Here is a 21,796-nt window from a genome sequence, read left to right as displayed (position 1 = left end):
CTTTAAGGCCATCTGAGAGCCCTTTGAAGTCATCTGAGGGCCCCTTAAGGCCATCTGGGGCCCTTCGAGGCTATCTGAGGGCCCTTTGACACCATCTAAGGGCCCTTTGACACCAGATGAGGGCCCTATGACGCTAACTGAGGGCCCTTTGAGGTAATCTGAGGGCCCTTCGAGGCCATCTGAGGGCCTTTTGAGACTATCTGAGGACCCTTTAAGGCCATTTGAGGGCCCTTTGTACACGGTCTTCGGTGGTCTAAGGATTAGTTAGAGGCCCATTTGAGGCGGCCTTCGGCCGCCTCAAATGGGCCCCTCTTCCTTCGAGCTGGGCCCCCCAACTCGAATGGGGGGGGGGGCACGGGCCCGTGTGCCCCCCCTTGTGTGCGCCCTTGCTTTTTGTGCAATGATGCAAAGCAATCAATTATTTTAAACAAGTATGCTATGCTGAGTCATTATATGCTCTTTTTAACTTTGCACAATCCCTACGAACCAGCTACGAGCAATAAATAAATATCGTCATGTTTTGTCATTCGCGCGCCATAATTGCATTCAACAGTCTTCTGCTGTCACATGTTTTACATGTTGTTTCCTTTCAATAATAAGATATTGTGAACTATCATTTATACCATTCAGAAACAGCATCAGTATTTATAATTTATTCATGCATTTTTTGACATGGCTACTAGACATAATCCGATAAAAAGAAGCAATATCTGTAACATGTTATAGTTCTTGATTAAAAACATTTTTACTGTTTACAAGTTTATTTGCAAACTCTTTTTATCGGAGGTGCCGCTGGTGATGAAGTTTAGTGAAATCCGATTTTACATAGTTTGCAAAAATACTTATGAATTGTAAAGTTCAAACACTTGCAATTGCAAGTTTTTAGTGAAACAGGCCTCTGGAGAAGTTTGAGGATTGAGATTCACTTGACGGTTTCGTCGGCCGTCGAACAATATGGAACCAAAGATCTCGATATGGCAGTCCAGTTGGAGCATAGGTTTGTGTTGGTTTCAGGCCCTAAGTTTTTCGCAAATATAGCGTAAAACTGATGGCTCCAATTACAAATCTGACACACTTTATTGTGAACATTTTCCCTTTGTATGTTTATCCTTATTTATCCCTTTGTATGTTTATTAGTGCTGTCAATCGGTTACCGAAAAATTCGGTTACCGAAAAGATGTGCTGACCGATTCGGTAATCGGTCGGTCAGGCCCCCCAAATATCGGACATTTTCGGTCACCCTGTCAGTAAAACCATTTTCAAAAAGAGAAAGCATTCCATTTTTACCTAGTTAAATGCAATGTACCCTTAGCCAATTTACCATGCAATCTACCCTTAGCAATGTAACTTCTACCACAAAAAAATGTATTTTGCAGTGGCTAAGAATTGACTGAACTTGGACTGAAATGCTATTTCCCATTATTTTCCATCAGAATTTACCAAATTATTTAATTTGGGGTTAAAATAATAGCAAATAGAATTTCGGTCAAATTTCGGTCAAATTTTGGCTTGGGATGTTATCGGTCGGTATTCGGTCGGAAATGTTTCCCAAAATTCGGTTTCGGTCGGTATCGGTCAGCCATTTTTTGGAAAATGACACCACTAATGTTTATCCATCGAATCTGACTAATTAGGACAGGCACGGTTCTCATGAAAACATCCATGTGACAAAGTTATGCGTGATGTTTGCTGGCTAGTGGCACGTATTCAAAAAGTTATATAACGGAATTTGCCTAGGTATATGTTGGGCAATGATGTGTGTGACACACTTTACACGTTTTGCAATGCTGAAACATGAGCACGACGCTGCCCACGCGGGAACGACAGGAGAGTAATGCAGTGTATGACACACATCAAGGAAATCCGCTTCCGGATCAGCCCTGTATTGTCAGATTTGTCACTGAGGCGTTTTAACCCTCGCCGGACGTATTGGTTTTCTACATACGCGCCGGCCGAGGGGGGGGGGGGGGCGGGTACGACCCCCCCCGCCGTTTCGCCCCTGGTCGAGCTAGCGCGTCGCGGAAAAAACGAGCGTGTGCGCCGTTACGAGACGCAGAGATTGGTACCCGATTTTAAGGTCCTAGGTCAACTGGTGACCTCTGAGGTCAGGTCAAGTGCCCCAAGGTACGGTTCAGTTTTTGGTGAATAACTTCGCAAAAAACGGCCGCAGAGCCGCGATTTTGGCAGCATCGTGTTCGCCTCGCTCAGGCGCGTCGAATGATATACTTTTTGTTCGGGTCAGGTCAACTCGGGGTGTTGACCTCAGGTCAAGGTCAGGTCAGCACCCCAGGTCACGAAGTTGGTTGAAAGAGGTCATGTCGCATATCATTCGATTCGGCAGGTCTTCCTGAGTCCATTGGTGGCTTCCGCGACTCGCTAGCTCAATTTGATCAAGAGTTATTGACGAAAAACTAATATGACCTTGATGACGTCATAAATGACGTCACGCAGGGTCAACATTGCAAAAGTGACGCATCTAACCTTGCAAGGAGTGCATCAAATCACGATTCTGTGTGCTTGAGATAGTTGGAGATCGTTTCCGGCGCCAGGATAGCAGTTTTCATTTTTCCCCATTGACTTATAATGGTGAGGTCACGAAAATGACCTGACCTCATATGACCTTTAGGAAAAATCCGAGATATACAAATTGTGAGACTCATAATGGATACTAGATCCTGCAAGTTTCATTTCCCTGTGACATCTCCTCTGGCAGTGAGGGCGTTGCGAAGTTGCGACATCTGAAGACCGTGCAGAGGTTCACTTATGACGTCATAGGTCAGTGACCTGACCTGACCCAAAAATGCGGTTGGTGTCATAAGATCCGGCTTGAATCAAAGGTCAGGTATGCCAAGTTTCAGCTCTCTATCGCCAGCGTGTTCGGAGCTATTGCGAAAAAAACCTATGGGGGGGGGGCGGCACCCGCCCCCCCCCCCTCGGCCGGCGAGGGTTAACCCTCGCCCGGCGAGGGGGGTTGATGCAACCCCCTTAAGGTTTTTCGCAAATAACGTAAAAACGGCGGCGCACAGCGCCGCTAAATTTGGCATACCCTCTAGGGTAACCTTTTTGCACCTAAACTGAAAGTTTCAGGTCCCAGTTTTTTCAGGTCAGGTCACCAGGGCACAAAAACCGGTACAAGGTCAGGGGAAAGTTGGACTAATTTAGCGGCAACTGAATGCCAGAGTTCTTCGTTGATAGCGTGGGTGTTATGGCACGTAGCGCTACCAAATTTCAGAAACGACTTGAGGCATCTATTCGTCACATGACCTGGGAGTTTTAGATTCTAGTGACCTGAGGTCAGGTCACAAGGTCACAAAAACCGGTACGTTATAAAAATGGCACTAAAAATGCACTATTTTGTTCATGGAAACTAGAGTTATCCATCGATTTGATTCAATCTTGCAGGATATGCTTAGGTCACCGAGTGCTATCATATGCAGCCAATTTTTTCAAATTCAGTTGACCTGAGGTCATCTAGAGATCATGACAATTTTTAAGGAAATTTGCCCGAATGTATAAAGATAAGGGATTTGTGCTCTATTGTAGCGTTTTTGCGTTGTACTACATTGATTTACATCTGCTTGGTGTTTCCAAGCTGCAAGAACGCTAGGGTCGGGTCAACTTAGGTCAACTAAGATCAAGCTACGTTTTTATTAATAATTTGGCACGGAAAGAGGCTAGAGCTTCAACAATGATGTCATTATGTTCCTTGTGAATAGACGGTTCGAATGATATGTGATATGATACATTTTGATTAAGTTAACTTAATTACTTAATACTGCTTGTTTATTAGGGTTTACGGGCGCGTTGACTGCGGTGGTCATTTTTTACTTATTCCACTTATTTAAAAAAAAAAATTTAAGTTCACTTAAATTGGTAACAAGGTACCTACATCATTTGATGCGCACGGACGTGTTGAGCTCACTGTTGCTTTGATTTTTGCTCTATCTTTACTATGTAAAAAGCTATCACCGAAAAACTTTTGACATGTTTTAGCGAAATTTTTGCACTTATACCCCCCCCCCCTCCCCAACCCCCTAAGTATAAACTTAGATTCAGCAAATTTTCACGGGGGCGAGATCTCCTATGGACTTACCTACCTTGTAAATTTGGCGTTTCTAAGTGCCATAGGAGCCAATCGCCAGTGGGCGGGGGAGCATAGAGATCTTATAATATAGACATAGAGATCTTATAATATTATAAGATCTCTATGGGGGGAGAGGGTCGTACCAACCAACCACCCTCGCCGTCCGTGTTATGGAAAAGGCCCTCGCCTGTCGAGGGTTAAGAAGTTTTTATCCGTAGGTACCGTGGCTGAGGGAGGGTGGCTTTACGCCCCTCCCCGTTTTTGCATTGTTTATTAAGAACTTACAAAGGCATCTTTCACACACATTAAAATGCAGTCTTAGGTCAGGTCACCATTTCGCATCGAGCAAACCTACTTTAACCTTCGCCCCAGGCAGTGGGGGGGGGGGGGCATATGTTACCACCCTGTCGCGTTTTTTGCGTGTGAATAAAAAACCGCGGCGCATAGCGCCGCGCCGCTTGGGGTAGCTTTTTGTACATCAATTTTGGACAATGTGTGAAATTTTTAACCCCAGGTCATGTCAGGTCAGGTCACCAGGTCAAGTTAACTGACCATGCCTAAAAAAGTTTGCAATCATGTCCAGCCTACAGTGTTTGTCAGAAAGGTTTTAAACTTGGTGGATTGCATGATGATATGGGCACCTATAATTTGTATATCTCGGATTTTTTATATCCGTGACCTGAGGTTAGGTCAGTGGCGTGACCTTACCATTATAAGTCAACAGAGAAAAATGAAAATGTCTCTAGATCCGTGTGTACGCATAGGAACAGTCCAAATATCTCATAATCACAATGATTTGTACCATCCGTGACGACCAAGGTGTCTTTTTTGCTGATAGCCTCTAGAAAGGTCATCCGAGGTCATTTGAGGCTACAAACAGATTTTTGCCAATAACTCTCGATTGGAAAGAGGTAGGACGCTGGGGATGGCTTCATTGTGTTTGTCTTGTCGAGATGCATCGACTGATATGCAACATGACCTTTTCCGTTCAGGTCATGACCTTGACCTGAGGTCAAATTTTCAAGTTGACCTTTCAAGGTCAAATTATAGTTCATTCGACGCGTCTCGGCGAGAGGAACACGATTCTGGCAATAGAAATGTCGTGGCTTTTTTCAGTCAAAAGTTATTGTCGAAAAACACTTTTCGTAAAAACAGCTATTTTTGGAGTTTTTGCCCTCTGGAGGCTTAACCGTTGACATGAGGTCAATTTTGATAGTAACCTTATCAAAAAAAGAGTTCAAAAGCTATCGATTGCTTTTCCGTGCGTTTTTCTAGCTATCATAGTTCCTGAGATAAATGCATGTTTTCTGAAAAATATAATGACATTTGGCAAATTTTGACCTTTGATGACCTCCAGTGACCCCAATATTGCTCTAAGATGAAAAATTACCGAAATACTTTCAAACGTACGCATTGAGAGCTATCGACTGCTGTTTACCGCGTCTTTCTAGCCCTCTTAGTTTTTGAGTTAGAGGTGGGTGGTAACATATGCCCCCCCCCCCCCCCCCACTAGGGCGAAGTTGGCTGAGACCGCACTGGGGCGCGGGTTAAGAAAACTATGTTTGGTATTTTTCATTTTTGATGTTGGTAACCAAGGGGCAATATTGTGACCTCTCCGTTATACAGGTAAGTTATTGAGAGATACCTATGCTACTTGCAGCATGACCTTTACCGGTCAGGTATCATTTTGCATAGGGATTTTCGAGTTGACCATACAAGGTCAGAACTTAGATTATAAACCATTCGATGCGTCTGAAATGGGTCGCTGGTAAAATGGATTTCGTGAAATCTTATATATCTCTATTTTTTAGCTAAAAAGCGTTTTGCAAAAGTTCTGTATACCTGGATGAGTTTGCGCACTGGAAGATAAACCGTTGACCGGTCAAATCCGATTGTATATTTGCCGAACGTCTTAGAAAAGCCACCGGAATGTTTAACGAGATATAATTCTATAATTCTAGATATAATTCTAATTCTTATAGTAGTTCACGAATTATGGACGATTTTCGGGAAATCGGCGTCAAACTCGGGAAATTGTTTGCTTTTGGTCACCTCTGGTGTAGGTACATACTCGCATTTGACCTGACCCCCAAAACTGACTAAATGCGTGGATTAAAAAATAATAATTTCGATGTTCCTTCTCCCTTCAGCTATTGTCGATCGACTAGGCTCACCACTGCAGATGATCTTGATTCTGGAATTGAAAATGTGATAAATAAAATGGCGGTGCTAGGTATTTTGCATAATCTCTGATACAACACAAACATTATTTGCTTTAATTTTTAGGCTTCTTCTCATTCTCGAACTTAGTTCGAATGCGTGGCGTGTCATGAGCAATTATATTGAATTCATGATAAATCAGTCACATAGGTATTTACAGCCGACGTGACTAATGAGCCAAACGCAAGACCTCTCGGAACTCCATGCAACACAGCGTTGTTGCATACTTTTGCTTCCCTTCTTTTTCCATCTTATGATCACGCTTGTGTGCTCGATCCGTAAAACGCGTGTAAAGCCACGCTCAGTGCCAAGAGGTGTTGACCAATCATCAGCTGCCAGACCAATGACCAAGCGTTGGTCGTCATCTGATGGTCACGACCGGTGAGAACTGCCGATTTCCTTCCTCCCGCCGGAGCAGTCTCAGCTTCCGTGCCTCTCCGTGCCGGTGGGGGGGGGGGGGGAGGGCCTGTCCCCCTCCCCCCCCCCCCGGGTGGCTGGCAGGAAAGTGAAGCTGGAGAGGCCGGCGGCCGGCCCCGCCCGGCCAGTATCTCCCGCGCCGCCTCCGAGGTCGTGTCACCCCCGTCAGCAGCGACCCGAACCGTGCAAAGAGGTGAACTGCTCCCAGGGCGAGGAGCCCACTGCGGCTGCGACTGGCAGCACAGTCCAGGCTGAGGGATTGCCTTACACCACTGGTGACCACGGCTGGTGCCCGAGACGCACCACTGCTGGTGTCGTACTTTGGACAGATACGATCCCCTGGTGATCTGAGGACCACATCCGGTCCTCCGGGGACAAACGAAGACCACTGTCTGTCCGCCAGACACCGAGCACTTGGACCGTGCTCGGACCAGAAACGGTTCGTCGGGAGCGTCCTCTGCGGGGGACGAGAACGTTTCGGTTTACCCGTGACACGACTTCATGGAGTGACGTCAGCTCTGCGTCCAATAACACAAAGGTGAGTTGTCAGAGTCGGGACTTTGCGCTTAGGTTATTCACTATCTTATCCGTGCATTTGCTAATCCTTGGTTTATCCGTGTTTATTTGTTGGCATGTGTTATTGTGTACAACAAGGGTGAGGTTATGCATGGTGAACTCATTTTTCGGTGCAAGTAATTAGGAGAAGAAAGATCAATTATTATGCGTATCCTTTGACCCGCGTTTGGTGGGAGCAGCTGTAGCCACTAGCCGGTTGAAGTCAATGGATGCGACGGACCGTGTCCGGCTCTGATAAGTACGTTAAACTTTAGCATCGTAATTCACCAAATTTCCCGGAATAGGCCAATCGGGCTATAGAGTTCTGTACCCGTGCACACGGCTTGGGCTCCGGCATCGTCAATCTGTCCGTTTAAATATCAGTGATCTGTTATCATACGGAATTCTGCTGAATATTTATGTCACCCATGCAATGTTGGGGTAGCTCATTATCTCTTGTTCAATTCAAACTTGAGCGAAATAAAGTTGGTATTGACCAGAAGTCCAAACAGCAAAACCATTATTCCACTACGTTCCATCGGTAGAAGCGAAAACTGTCGCTTTCAATCGATATTTTTTCCCGTTCCTTCAGTCAATCGATCTGGAATGAAACGCAAGATGGGCTTTGAATTTTGCAAGACCTCTCTAAGTCTCTAGCGCCTGACGCGTGACCGGGGCAGACCGAGCTCTTGCCGGCTTTGCACGAGTGTGAAATTTTGTCTTCTCGATATAACGCCGGGTTTGCTTCTCGCAGCAAAAAAAAAAGGCATTTCTATCGAATGATGACAACAATGCACCAAAACGTGCTTGACTTGCGTTTGACAACTTGCTCACATTTTAGTTTATGTCAAATTAGGAAGAACCCTCCTTCCGCTTAGATAAGGCTAAACTTTCTTATCTAAATGCCGTCGTGACTCGTGACGCTATTTGGCAATGTAACTCATAAACTCATTGAACTAGGAGGTTAAGAACGCTGTTATTCGAGTCAGCTGTGCCGGTCAATACTCAATTTTAACGGTTTACGGGGCCATATAATTATATAATTGTATCATTTTAGGAAGGCGCTTTAGGCGCTTATATTGTGTGATACCACGTCATACGTGCTGTACTTTTTTTCGTTTAACATCTTTACCATTCATCGTATACCTATGTATTTACATATGTATTGACACTTGGACAGAATAGCCGTGAATATGGAGTTCCAAACGAAATAAATGATGATGATGATGACATTTCCCTGTTTCAGATGACGCGAATGCACTGCCTCACATGCCTAGTGGTGTGCCTTTTGGCACCACTAGTTACGTCAGTTCACGACGGGCGATTGGAGAACTTCTACTACGACAAGGATATGGAGAAAGGTGGGTTTGCGTGGCGCTGCTCTAGCCGGGCTTAACCGTGTGTGAACGCTTTGGTTCCTTTGGTGTGCTCATTTGTGTCTTTTCCGCTATTCAGCAATCCTCAATTTGCATATTTCTTCTATTTATTTATTTATTTATTTATTTATTTATTTATTTATTTATTTATTTATTTATTTATTTATTCATATAATCGCCAACAGGCAATGCCCATTGATAGGCGAAGTCCAATGACACATACATACACACTATGAATAAAATAAAAACACTTAATAAGAAAATACGCAATAAATACAAATGTGCACAAGATGGAAATATAAAATGGTAAAAGTGCGGTAAAAGTATACAAAATGAACAAGTATAATAAAATGTATGAATACAATACAATGATGAATGCGCGTTAAAGGTAAACACTATTAACACATCAGAAAACGAGACCGAAAACGGCATGTAAACATAAAATGGATAAAAGACTATGACGACGCGTTGATATACTTCTTCACATGGCTTTTAAAAGAACATAGGGTCATGCTAAACACATCGGCCTCCGGAACCTGACGTAAAAAACAGTTGGTCTCCTCAGGGAGCCGGCTAAAAATCCCACACTTCACAGTGTTCACACGAGCTAATGCCGTCTCGAAAAGCGAAAGCCTGCGGGTGACGCGTCCAGGTATGTGGAGCGGGAAACAGCCAAGCAGGTATGGCGAATCCACCTGACCGCGGTAAACATTGCGCACAAACATGATGTCATATTGCAGACGTCTTGCCTTTAAAGTGGGAAACCGAAACGCTTGCCGCAGGTGCTCGTAGGTGAGGGAATGGGTCACAGTGCTGTTGGATTTAGATGCCATCCACATGAGGAACTTGTGCTGCACACGTTCTAGCCGCTCCACGTGTGACTTCGCCGCGCCGCCCCAAATGACACACCCATACTCCAGAATAGACCGGACGTTCGCGAAGTACGTGGCCTGCAAGGTTTTCTGGCAGAAATTTTGACGTCTAAGGCCAGTTTGAAATGACCTGATGAGAATGCCGAGAGTGATGAGAATCGCTTTAGCAACTGTTTGGTTGATGTGGGCCGAAAACGTTAATTTTGAATCTACAATCACTCCTAAATCACGCACTTCGGAAACGCGCTCCAGAACCGATCCATCAATGGAGTAAGAGTGCAGCACGGGAGATGAGTGCAGCACGGGAGATGAGTGCAGCACGGGAGATGAGGACTCGTCTTGTCCGGCCGGCCGTCTCCCACTCCGCCGAGCCCTCGGTCCTGACGGTGCGTCGAAGCGGGCCTATACGCGGAGGCTGCCTACTAAATTTACGGATTTCGAACCAACATCGTGTGTGTTCCATACCGAGTATGATTTATCTAACCTTTTGTCAAAATAATGCATAGAAAACCGACTTCTGAAATGTGAAGGGTGGAAATTTCATGGCAACCTTTTCAGGCAATACAAACTTGCCCTGTTATTGATAATGTTATGAGACAAATTCCACAAGACCAGGAACGCCTTAAGCTGTGATTTGTTGATGTTTGAAAACACACATGATCTCCCACTATTTGCAAACATAAGATATCCCATATCAGTATCAATTCTCAATTAAACAACCCACCTTCACCGGTAACCATTCTCTTCGCCGCTGAAACACCCAGCGACGTTTCGTGATAGGCCGAGACAGGTCAATTGTCGTGACATGCCGTGACCGGAAGCCGGTCTGCAGCACAACACGGCGACCTCACAGCCGCGCCACACCATTGTTGTTCCCGGAGACGGTACGACACGGTATTGAACCACAGGGACGGTGCGGAACATAAGACTGCCGTAAACAGATAAGTTACTATTGCAACCGGCGCGGTCTGGCATACCAAACACTCGGTGAAATATGTAGCATTTTATGAGCATGCTGCTCCGATGTGTAAATTCTGCCATCCCGAGCCATTCTATTTGGAAACGTATCGGAAACTCATGAAAGTCAACCGACGAAAACAATAAAGCTAACTGTCTTCAACAAAGCCACTGACCGTCTAGGCGTTCGATTAATTTCATTCTGGAGCAGTCAAAAGTAGAAGTAGTTGTTCACTGCGTACTGGTGAAAGGCAAACTTCAACTCAACACATCACAATAACACCAACTCTGTTTGACGCCTTGTTTAAAAGTATTGAATCAAGCAGCGCTGAGCCGAGCGGATGTGCCCAACTAACACTCGAAATTAACTCCAGAAACTTCTTTAAACACTCAAATAAACTCCAGAACCTACAAACAATAGTAGAGGAGAGTGGGGCAAAGCGGCCACCCTAACGCTTCTCACGATGCCAACGCTTGATTTTTAAACTTGGAAAGATTCTTTCTATACCAATGTGATCCCTATTAAGTTGCCTTTTATTTCAACTGCGTTTTATTTCCAAAGGGGTTCACATATGAAAGATATTGACAAAACTTTAAACCTATGCATATTGGCCACTTTGCCCCATACCCTGGGGCAAAGCGGCCACCGGCGTCTTCTCAAGTCCCGATGTGAGAAACAAAATAGTTGCCTCTTGTACGACTAGGGTATTTGATGGTGACAATGGTGATGGTGACAATTTGATGGCGAGGATGGATGTTTACTTTATCATCTTCCACCTGTAGGTAAACAAAGAAAGGATTTTCATGAAAATAAACATTTAATTGCATTATTTGGTAACTCATGCAACTGAAAAGTGGCCAAGATGAATGCATGACGACACATTTGAATATAAATAATGTTTTTTATCCAGATGGAAGCAACTTATGGCCAATTGGGGGGTGGCCACTTTGCCCCGGCCACTTTGCCCCGCGCATACCGTCCGAGACAAAAATATTCCAGCTTAGCTATTAGTGGGGTAAAAAACATTAAAATTGGTAGAATGCATGTACGATAACCATGCAATGCATGGACAAGAACGCTTATAAAAATTCCAAACGGTTATGGAATAACATAACATTTAAAAATTGTAAACATAGTTGGTAACCTGGCAAGAAATGCTTTTCCGTGTTTCACAGAACAATGGTGATGGGCCTGAAACCCCAGTCTGGCTCATTCGAACGACCGTGAAGAGAAGTATAATTGGAAACCATAAATTGGAACTGACGCCAGCTATGAAGGGCTAAAACGATGGGTGGCCGCTTTGCCCCGTGTGGCCGCTTTGCCCCACTCTCCCCTACACAAATGGGAACTACCGTAAATTTTAGCGCTAAGTTTCAACGGCGTTATAAACTGCGTAGTCCAGCAAACCATCATTTCCAAATCTGAAAGATCGTATGCGAGTGTGAACCAGATAACTTCGTTAATAATTTATAATCAGTCTCAGACAGGAAAGTACTGATTTTCCGTCGGGGTCGCCGGAGACGTGACTGGGGCGGTGGGAGTCGCGGGCATCTGGCCGGAATGGCTCTGGGACACGAGACCTGTTCTTGGCGACAGAACCGTGCCAGCTGCAGCGGAGTTTCCTCCTGTGTAGAATTCTGTCCAAACGGTTTGCACTGTTCCGAGTGGAACTGGTCGGTCCTGTCCTGATTCCTCTGATCAGCCTTGTCCTGTCTAATCTGATCAATAACGCTGTCCTCTCAGTAATATGCACGTCCTGTAGTTTGTCAATGCGCTTGTTCTATTCGCTGCACTATTATATCATTTTCCTTTCTGTTCTGGTGTGCACTGCCCTGAGCCTGACATTCTTGCCTTGATCTGTTGGTTTGGGAACCTTAAGCTCACTGTTCACTGCTGCTGGCTAATTTTCCTCTCGACCGGTGCGCATGCTATCTATCTCCCTTCCCTCTCTCTCTCTCTCTCTCTCTCTCTCTCTCTCTCTCTCTCTCTCTCTCTCTCTCTCTCTCTCTCTCTCTCTCTCTCTCCCTCTCATCGGCTCTTTTTCCATCCCTCCGTGGATCGTTGCTAGCCCAAAGGATCACAAAGGGACGGTGACGTTCTCGTGGATTCGTGGAGTCGTGAAGCGAAAACGTTTTCGGCAGTCGCGAAGACCAGTGAACAATGCTTCTCAGGAGGCTCTCATACCTAAAGGAACAACGATTATGTGGGCAGTGTGCTCACGCTGCTATCGCCCTAAATAACACCAAGTATTTCTGCCACTGCTCTCAGGCCGACCAGGCATTTAGAAAGTTGTGAATCTTTTCACCTCCCAACATATTGGGTGTTCCTGATTTAGGTACAGAGCACAGCTTCCGGACTGGAAGCCCAGAGGAACATCCTTCTGAGAGGGAGAAGTGGCGCTACCGTGGTCTCTAACACGCCATCGGAGCAGACTAGTCGACATGCAACATTGCTGCAAATAGGATTTTCTCACGAATAGTTACGTCACGCCTGCATAGTACGTATCTGCAGAAAAGAGAGAGTAAATACTTAGTTCAAAGGAATCTGTTTTGTCTGGTTTGAGTGCTGGCTTAGTTTAGCTATGTCCAGTACATGATGTGCTAGGCGTTGTTTTACAGCCCTGCAAAATTATCACCGACCAAGAATTACCGTAAATATCAAAACACTGGCGTAATGCGCTATAAAATTGGTGCACAATTGTGTAAGCAGGTGTGGCTTATCTTATCAGCACCCAAATTCCCAATTAATTTTTTAAGAGCTTTATCCAGAGCTTTTTGAACGTTTACATTTGACATTAACGTTAATCCCAATATTCTTCCTGGTCTGCATCATTCTGAGCTAGTAGTAACTTAACGTCTCATGATATTCCACGGATGTTATTCGTCACGTCCGTCCGGATCACATATCCTGCGTACAGAACTCCGATAAACTCTGCTGATAACCTTCACCTCCGCGGCGCTGCACGATCTCGTGTTGGTCGTGTGAGTCGAACTCGAGAGCTAGACAGGGACAGGAAAGTGGCTCTGGAAATGCCGTCCGAACTGGCGCTGGGCGTGTCCCTGCTCCCAGCGTTCCATGAAACTGTCAGATGTGTAGAGACAGGCCGTGCACCCAGTCGGAATAATCTGTTCACTAATCTCTCGAACGGCCGTGCGGTGTCGGCTAATTCGATAATGACGTACACACAGTGCGTGCTCATCGTAGTAAAACGACCAAACTTGGAGCGGACCTCACCCTCGATGCGTGGATGTTGTGATCTTGTCCATTTGAATGGTGATGTAATAACAATTAACAGTTCTTAAGGAATTTTGTGGCGATGCCTGATTATTGGGACATTTCCCAATCCGTGCTTCTAGCCAAAATATCCAAAATGAGCACGTTAAATCAGCTGCGTTCCGTACACGAGTAATACAATTGTTCCACGATTAAATGTCATGTCTTTGTATTCTATATTCATGGCGTTACCAACCGGGTAATCAGCCATTCGACGGTATTTTGTCGAGCTATACATTTTCTACAAATTGGCCTGGGTAGGACCAAGAATTTCGAAACTATTCAAAATTACTCCAGCGACCCAATCACTTCGACTCATTTAACTCAGTTCTATGCCGTATCTTACACATCTGGCCTTGAGAAGGATCAGAAAATGTCTTACACATGATCCGGAAGTGGCGAATTATCGGCTCAGTCGTGCCAATGCGATCAGGCGGTGTTGGACACACACTGACCGCAGCCGCCTGACATACCACGAGACTGACTGTGCTCTGTGCAGTGTGCAACGTCGCGTCGGATGCCGGTGTTACTCACTACGCCGCACTGTCAGACGCCTGATGTCCGTCGTCGGTTCATCAGTCGGTTTGGTTCTTGAACCGTTCCCTGCTCAATGATGGATAATATGCCAGAGCAGATGACCCTGTATCCATTCTCTTTTCACGCCAACGACCTAACCGTCATGTCCTTATGTTACAGGCATGTTTTCATACGGGTTCGAGGTGGAACCGATGAACAAGCCCAAGGCGCAGGACCTCTCTACGGGCATGTCGTTCGGCGTGCGCCACCACCGGCACGACGACGGCTCACAGAGCTGGGGTTACGCCATCGGCAGCGGCCCCCTGCCGGCCTCGGCGCTCCAGGAGTCTGGGCCGAGCGTGCAGGACTCGGCTCGCTCAGCTTCACCTTCTGCTGCCCCCTCCGCCGAGCGGTCGGTCCTGACGGTGCGTCCGAGCGGTCCCAGGGAGGCGGCCCACAGTCAGGAGCAGCTGCCGGCCGTCCGACCGGGGCTGTTCCAGGCGTCCGGTGGTCTGCGGCCGGTGTACGTGCGCCGCGGCGAGCCGGCGCCGCCGCAGTTTGACCCGCTGGACGGCCACCTGCTGCTCGGCTCGGAGAAGATCCAGCAGGTGGTGCCGTTCCACGGTGACTTTGGCGCTCGGCTGTCCCGTCGACTGCGGCCGGACGAGTCTGTGCCGCGCTGGAGAGCTCAGCTGCCGAGCGGCGGCTTCCGACGGCGCCAGGTGATCCGCCCGCGGCAGCCGGAGCAGCAGCAGCCGGCTCTGTTCCCGTCTGAGCAGCAGCCGGAGCCGGAGGTGTTCCCCTCTGGACAGCAGGAGGACCCTCCGGTCACCACCTACCGGCCCAGCGTGCGGCCCACGCTGGCTGCCACGGCGACGCTGGAGGAGCCGGCCAGTGCTCCCGGCGCCGACCAGAGCGCACCCTCGGCCCCCATCCACGTGACGCAGGTGGCGGCAGCCGCGCAGCCTGTCTCAGAGTTCCGCGGCGCCCTGCCTGGGCCTGACCCACGGTTCCAGCCTGGGCCGTTCCCTTCCGGACCTCCTTTCCCTGGCGTGTTCCCGTCTGGTGGTGGCGCGCCCTTCGGATTCGGACAGCAGGCCCCCGCGTTCGGTGGGAATTTCCCAGTCGGCCCAACGCCTGTGTTTAACGGCTTCCCCGGAAATGACTTCTTTGGAAATGTAAATCAAGTACCCCAGAACAACAGGTTCTTTAGTAACGACTTCACCGGCACCCCTCACCCAAGCTTCGCAAGCGGAAACAGCGCTCAGCTGGGCAATAATGACAACTTCCGCACATCCAACCAGTTCCAGCCCAATGAAAGATTTCCCGAAGATCAGTTTGACGGTCTTCAACAAATCCCAGATGTCCCATCCCCTACGCCTTCTCCTCTCCGCCAGGATGACAAGGAAGCAAGCCCAAACCCCTCGTCGAATTCCGAAGTGCCCTCGGAAACCAATGAAGCCTCTTCTCCTACTACCGAGTCGCAGACCCATCCGGACGACGAGCGTCGGCGCTACCGAGACGGCGACCGAGGTCGGCTCGGAGGCACCCAGTCGACCACCAGACGTAAGCGCATTCGCAGCGGCGGTCGGCGTCCTGGTCACCGGAGGAGGCAGCGGCCGACGCCTGAGCCAGACCCTCTTCTGAGCGCCAGTCAAACCCCAGACAACGCCGACGACAAGGTGTTTGCCGCCCCGGAATCGCCCGCAACCAATGACGAGACGGAGTCCGGAGCAGGATTCCGCAGACGGCCCTCGAAGGCTATCCTCCTGACGGCGGCCAGCGTGTACCAGGACGATGCGCCGTCACGTCAGGATCTCATCAGGACACCTGTGGGAGAGTTCATTGATCCTCTGAACGGTACCCGTATTGTCATTCGGAGGAGACTGAAGAAGGTCCCGCGAGTGTCGAAAGATGACACCACTGAGCCATCCGCGACCAGTGAGGGCGACACGATAGCACCGACTGCATCGGAAGCGTCTCTGGATGACAAAGTCATAGATGATGGAGACATTGCGGGCGGCGACAGTCTGTCCTTCATCCCGGATCGCCACCAAGGCCCTCGACCTCGAGTTCTGGCTGTCGGGCGCAGGCGGCACAGGCTGCAACCAAGGAGAAATGATGCGACGACCACGGAGACACCAGGTACCGATGATACTCTCAAAGATGTCCATCCAGTAGAGGCGCCTCCTACAAGACGGTACAGACCGAGATCGCGCCTGGAGAAGGAGCGTTCTCAGATACGAGAGGACGACGTGTTAAGTGGCCAGCAGTCTGAGGGTGAGGAGACGCCGGTCGCGATCGGAGAAGGAAGCGACTCAGACTCTGTACTGGCTCGTCCTCCCACGGACAGAATTTCCCTTCTAGAACAACGTAAGGCCGCACGAATCGCTAATCGTCGCAGACCATCGAACCGACGCGGATTTCCAGGCAGGAACAATGAGAATGTCGAAGTTGAAAACGGTCCTCTAGATGACAACGAGGAGCAAGGCCCTTCAGAAGCAAGTCGGGGGAGACGGCCACGCCCCTTGCGCCGTGGGCGACCCCAGCGTGGTCCTGGGATAGTCAGGCCTAGTCGCTACACAACGCCGGCCCCGGAGATCCCAGAGTTGGATGTCACCACGTCGTCGGGTGTATCTGACGACGGCGAGACACCCTTCGCGACGGTAGCGGCTGCGCCAACCGAGGAGCCGGCCAGACGTCGCGGCGCGTCCCGACTGCGGCGGCCCGGACGGCCTGGAGGGCGCCGCTTGAGGACGAACAATGACGAAAGTGAGGATCAGGTTGAGCCCAGCACTTCGCCGAGCCAGCCTAGCGAGCCAACGACGGCTTCTGACCAAGGCTACCTGCCAACTACGCCCTCGGAAGATGCCTACCGGACAAGCAGTGTGCAGGGTTATCTCCCCACCACAGCAGACGACTACCCAACCAGCACCTCGCAGTCTCCGGGCTACCTGCCGACCACCGGGTCTGGCCAGGAGTACGGCATCAGCACCGCGCAGGGTCCGGCCTACCTGCCGAGCACGGAGCCAGGCGTGACCACCGTACCCACCACAGCTCGCCCGCGGTCACTGATGGACCGCTACAAGGAGGATCGTCTCAGCGTCGCACAGGCCCGCGAGGACTGGCTCCGAGCTCAGTTCGATCGCAACCTGGCAGCAAGCAAGGAGCAAACCTCCGAAGATAATCTGACCGACGAAGACTTCCGATCCTTGTTCAATCGCCGGCTGGAGGAAAGGCTGAGCTCTGCCGACGCTGCTCCGCCAACTACCACTAAGGCACCTATGACTGTCAATGACGATGCTGCCCACGATTCTCTCGACGATGCGGCAAGCCGGGAGGCCAGGATTAAGGCCCTGTTTGCGCAGTACACGAAGGCGACCCAGCCACCCTCGACGTCCACCACCACCGATCCTCCGTTCCCTCAGCCGACCACCCTGGACCCCAGCAGCCGGGAAGCCAAGCTGCAGGCTCTGTTCGCCCAGTACACCAAGGCCACGACCACGGCCGACCCGAGCTCGACCACCAGCGCTGCCGACCTGCAGAAACTGTTTGCTCTACACGTCCAGAGCCTCGGCACCACCGTGCCGACGCCGGCGGTCATTGCGAGCTTCAAGTCCTCGGTGAACCGTGTTGGTGCAACGCCCACCATGAGCGCAGGTGGCGGAGATCACGATGGCTTGCACGCGGTTAGCTACCTGCCCCAGCCGACCACTCCCGGTCCTCTCTCGGAAGTCACGGTATCTGACGATTCAGCGCGACTCGGCGGCACCCAACAGCCTGGCCTTGACCTGACCCAGGTTCCAACCCCGCCCCACCGTCCCAGCATCTCAGCTGACGACGGAGAACGTCATGACCAGAAAATGGCACAGGACACCGATCCTCTGAGTCCTATCCCGACGACTTACCGCCAGCCGACCACTCGTGCACCAGTCACAGAGCCCACCACAAGCAGGGGCCAGTGGACGCTCGACGACATCCTCGAGAGTGTGCGTCCTGACACTCGGTTCGGCCCCAAACAGGACAACTCAGTCAGTCTGACAGAGGCCCCTCCGACCACCACCCGGAAGCCGTCGCGTCGGCCCACGCGTCGACCGGAGCCCGCGCGGCCCTTCGACGGCTTCAATGGCATCGACGACGAGCGACACGCCGAAAAGCTGACTCTGGGCAGCGAGAGCGAGCAGGAGTCGGGCGCGGCGCGGGGTGAGGTGCTGCTGCCGGTTCGCTCCGGCGCCCAGTCGGTGGTGGTTTCCGTGCTGACTGTACTACTCTCCTCCTGGCTGAGTTTCACGGCGCTCAGGCTCTCCCTGTGAGGAGGCTCGGAGTGCGAGGAGGGAGAGACGTTCTGGTGTAACTAGCGCAGGAACTCTGAGCCAGGGGATTGCAAGCGTGTCATCGTGCCACTGAGACACGGTAATGCTAAAATGTTTGAAGGACTAGCCAACAATCACAAAAATCAACTGTTGGCTTGATTGGCATTGACGGTGTCGTGGTGTCATTTTCTTCAGACGTTTTATTTTTGACATGCGACTTTCCATGGCCTTGTGTGAGGTAGTTTTATAATTGGTGATCCAACCACTTACGAGCATTGCCGGTAGTCCTCACTGGGACTTGGCGTTTGATATAATGCTGTGCTCGGGGACGGGCAGTTCGGTGTATGAGTGTGTGCTGCGGCACTTCTCGGATTTATTCGAGCCTAAGGGGTTAGGACGCGTCACATTGCCATGTTGAGGCCATCGAGAGACTATTTATAGCACCTGCCGGCAGCATGGCTCACCTGTTTTACTACTGATAGTTCTGCGGCATTACCCAAAGTACGGGGATCAGCCTCGCTAGTTGTGTGCTTGGCCATAGCAAGCTTTGTTATGGCTATTTCGCGGATACGAGTTTCAGCTCGGTGTTCATCTGGCGACAATGGAGGCATTTTGATAGTTGCATGTATATGTAGTGGAAATACATGTGAATCTGGCTACAATTATTTGTGACCAAGCGTCCAAGAGCGCAATTCAATCGAACCCGACAAAGCGAAGGGTTTTAGCTTAATCATAAGTTTTTTTGCGAGATAGTGATGCATGGGTGCTGCTTGGTTTAGATAAGAACTTCTTAGATTAAGTGAAGCTGCTTAGCTACAGCAGTTTTTTATGACAATGTAAGCAAGTCTGATGTCACAACTATAGCGTCATTCAAAAGGTACTTAAAGCCACACGGCAGCATGAAGTAATTTAATAATGTATATTTTCCGTTTGGGTCGTATTTTGGCCATGTGCACCATTCTTCGACATTTAGTTAACTACGAGTTGTGATAAAGACGGCACACATGAATATGAATGCACCGGTGTGCCGTATTTCAAAATTATTTGTATTGTATGGTGTATTTATGTTGCAAATATATCGCCAAATGTAGAACGCTGTTTGAAAAAGAGTTACTATGCATGGCAGGAAAGAGGAAGAAGAGGTGATCTCCATTTGTGTAACTTAACGCTAAACTTTGTAATAAACCTGCACTGGGGCGAAGGGTTTTCACGTCTTCCACTATTTTGTTGTTCTCTAACAAATAGGTATAAAAAATGTTGGTTCTTTGAAATTTTCAGCCGCCCAGCGGCACTGGGTGTAATACCTAAAATGTCCATCTCAGATCTTCACGGGAACCTAAGAACATGTCAATTATTGCAGCCTCTCCATTGTTAGTCAATGGAAGAAGTTAGACTGCGTCGTTTACGGACGGAGCGACCTAGTCACACTCAACACTCTCAAACGTCGTGCAAAGCATTAATAGGTATTTAATTCTGCATAATTCGAGTAATTGCACCTGGGAGACAACCTTACACCTCTAAAGTCATCTTAGGTCATGAAAGTTCACCAAAATTTATGACAATATTTTTATCGAAACGCGGTGAAAAGAGGTCTGTTGCGCAACAAGATCTTGTCTGGCTAAATATTTGACTTTTTTCTCAGGTTAAGTATTAGAGTTGACCTCTTAAGGTCAACTCATAGTTCATTCATCGCATCACAGCGATAGAAGCACGATGCCGCAAAGATCAATATCAAACAATTTTTGTGCCAAAGTTATTGCAGAAAAACATTTTTAAAAACGTCAATTTGGACAGTTTTTGTTCTCTGGAGGCTGAGCCGTCGACCTTAGGTGAAGTCCAGGGACGAATACTTTTTCCGTCGATGCTCTAGCTTCATAATTATTTCATCAGCTATGAGCCCTCTTATCCCAGACGTCAATACCTAGCGGGAAAATTTGACCTTTGATTACCTTTGATTACCTCTGATGACCTTATTTTTAATGGTCTCTGATGGTGTGACTTTTAATGACCTTTAATGACCTGGTATTTGACTTTGTCTAACAAATTGACTGATAGGCATGTTCTTCATGAACGCTCACGGCGTGTCACTTCGTGCCGTGTCACTACTCTAAAACTACGAGCCGAATTAGAGGGGTTAGAGGGCATGAAATCGCCCCCTCCCCTCCGCCCCTCGAGGGACACAATCATACTACCGCCTTGGAGCGAGTATATTAAAAACCGGGAACCGGGCGCGAACAGGATCGGACACTGATTACCGGATTTCATTCGCAATAGGCTCTTTTCAGCAATAAGCTAAGTTATGATTTAAACGATTTGATATTCTTGTTAGATTTGTTGGTATCTATCTGCGTCTGGTCTGGTAGATGTATTAGGTAGGCATAACCGATAAGTCATAAATATGAATTGTAAGCGAAATCGGAACTCATTTCTTTGTTTTTTTCTTCTTTTTACTGATTTATTTGTTTGTTTTGTTGGGTAAGGCCCTTTCGGTCTGACGAAACCATTTCAGGGCCAGACGGATGATAGGAATTAGGGGGGGGGGGAGACATTGGTCTGGGCGAGCACCCTGGTGAGTCACCGAGGCTGAGCCCGTCCGTAGGACAGGCCAACCAGCCCCCCCCCCCAAGCACTCACCGCACCAGGGCCTCGTCTAACATGTTAACTGGGGGGGGGGGGGCAATTGCCTCCCCAGTGGAGCGGATTGCCCCCCGTGGCCAACATTTGCCACCCAGTCAAAACGTGAACTTCTCACAAAATTACCTTCTCCGCAATACGTTTTTGTTAGGAATCTTACATGGATTTAACGAGAAACATTAAATAATTTGTTCAATAACTGTTCAGTGTTCATGGCTACGGGAAAAGACAGGGTTTTGTGCTTTTCAGAGCTGGGCCCTGTTTCACGGTACCTACGCCCTTCACTCCGCTTCAGCGCGCTTCACTGAAGCGGCGAGTTAAACGGAATCTCCGATGCTAAGGTAAGACGTCATCACTAAACGCCAGCGCGCTATATTATAGTGCTTGCAGTATTGTTTCGCATTGAAATCAGAAATATGGCCGCTACATTTTCTGTTTGTATTCCGCGGCATAGGGTAACTGTGGGGAAAACGCACCCCTGGGATAACTGGCGTTATCTTTAGTTAATCCCGTAACGCTTCGGCATCGTATGCTCCATAGCATACTCATGTGTTGGCTGTTTATCGGCCGGCCGTCTC

At 48.7% G+C, this 21,796-nt stretch overlaps 2 protein-coding genes across 2 annotated transcripts in view; one reads left to right on the top strand and one right to left on the bottom strand.

Moving 5' to 3' along the window:
• The window catches only part of LOC122382133 (protein fem-1 homolog B-like), a 70,110-nt gene that overhangs the window by 37,932 nt on the left and 10,382 nt on the right, over nucleotides 1-21,796 (bottom strand). The gene's annotated exons all lie outside the window — the stretch shown is intronic.
• On the top strand, nucleotides 8,529-19,578 carry LOC122382132 (proteoglycan 4-like). Its single transcript, XM_043367077.1, has 2 exons — nucleotides 8,529-8,637; nucleotides 14,452-19,578. Exons 1-2 carry the CDS (start codon nucleotides 8,532-8,534, stop codon nucleotides 18,582-18,584), a joined length of 4,239 nt encoding a protein of 1,412 aa, XP_043223012.1. The 5' UTR covers nucleotides 8,529-8,531; the 3' UTR covers nucleotides 18,585-19,578.

This window comes from Amphibalanus amphitrite, unplaced genomic scaffold, assembly GCF_019059575.1.
Source record: "Amphibalanus amphitrite isolate SeventyFive unplaced genomic scaffold, NRLGWU_Aamphi_draft 000134F_arrow, whole genome shotgun sequence".
Lineage (NCBI taxonomy): Eukaryota > Metazoa > Arthropoda > Thecostraca > Balanomorpha > Balanidae > Amphibalanus > Amphibalanus amphitrite.
The sequence above is the reverse complement of the archived record's forward strand: the minus strand, read 5'-3'. Positions and strand labels throughout refer to the sequence as shown.

Coding starts and splice junctions, on each gene's coding strand:
- LOC122382132 (XM_043367077.1), top strand. CDS start 8,532: ATGCACTGCCTCACATGCCTAGTGGTGTGCCTTTTGGCACCACTAGTT. Junction 8,638..14,451: donor CGACAAGGATATGGAGAAAG/GTGGGTTTGCGT, acceptor CTTATGTTACAG/GCATGTTTTCATACGGGTTC.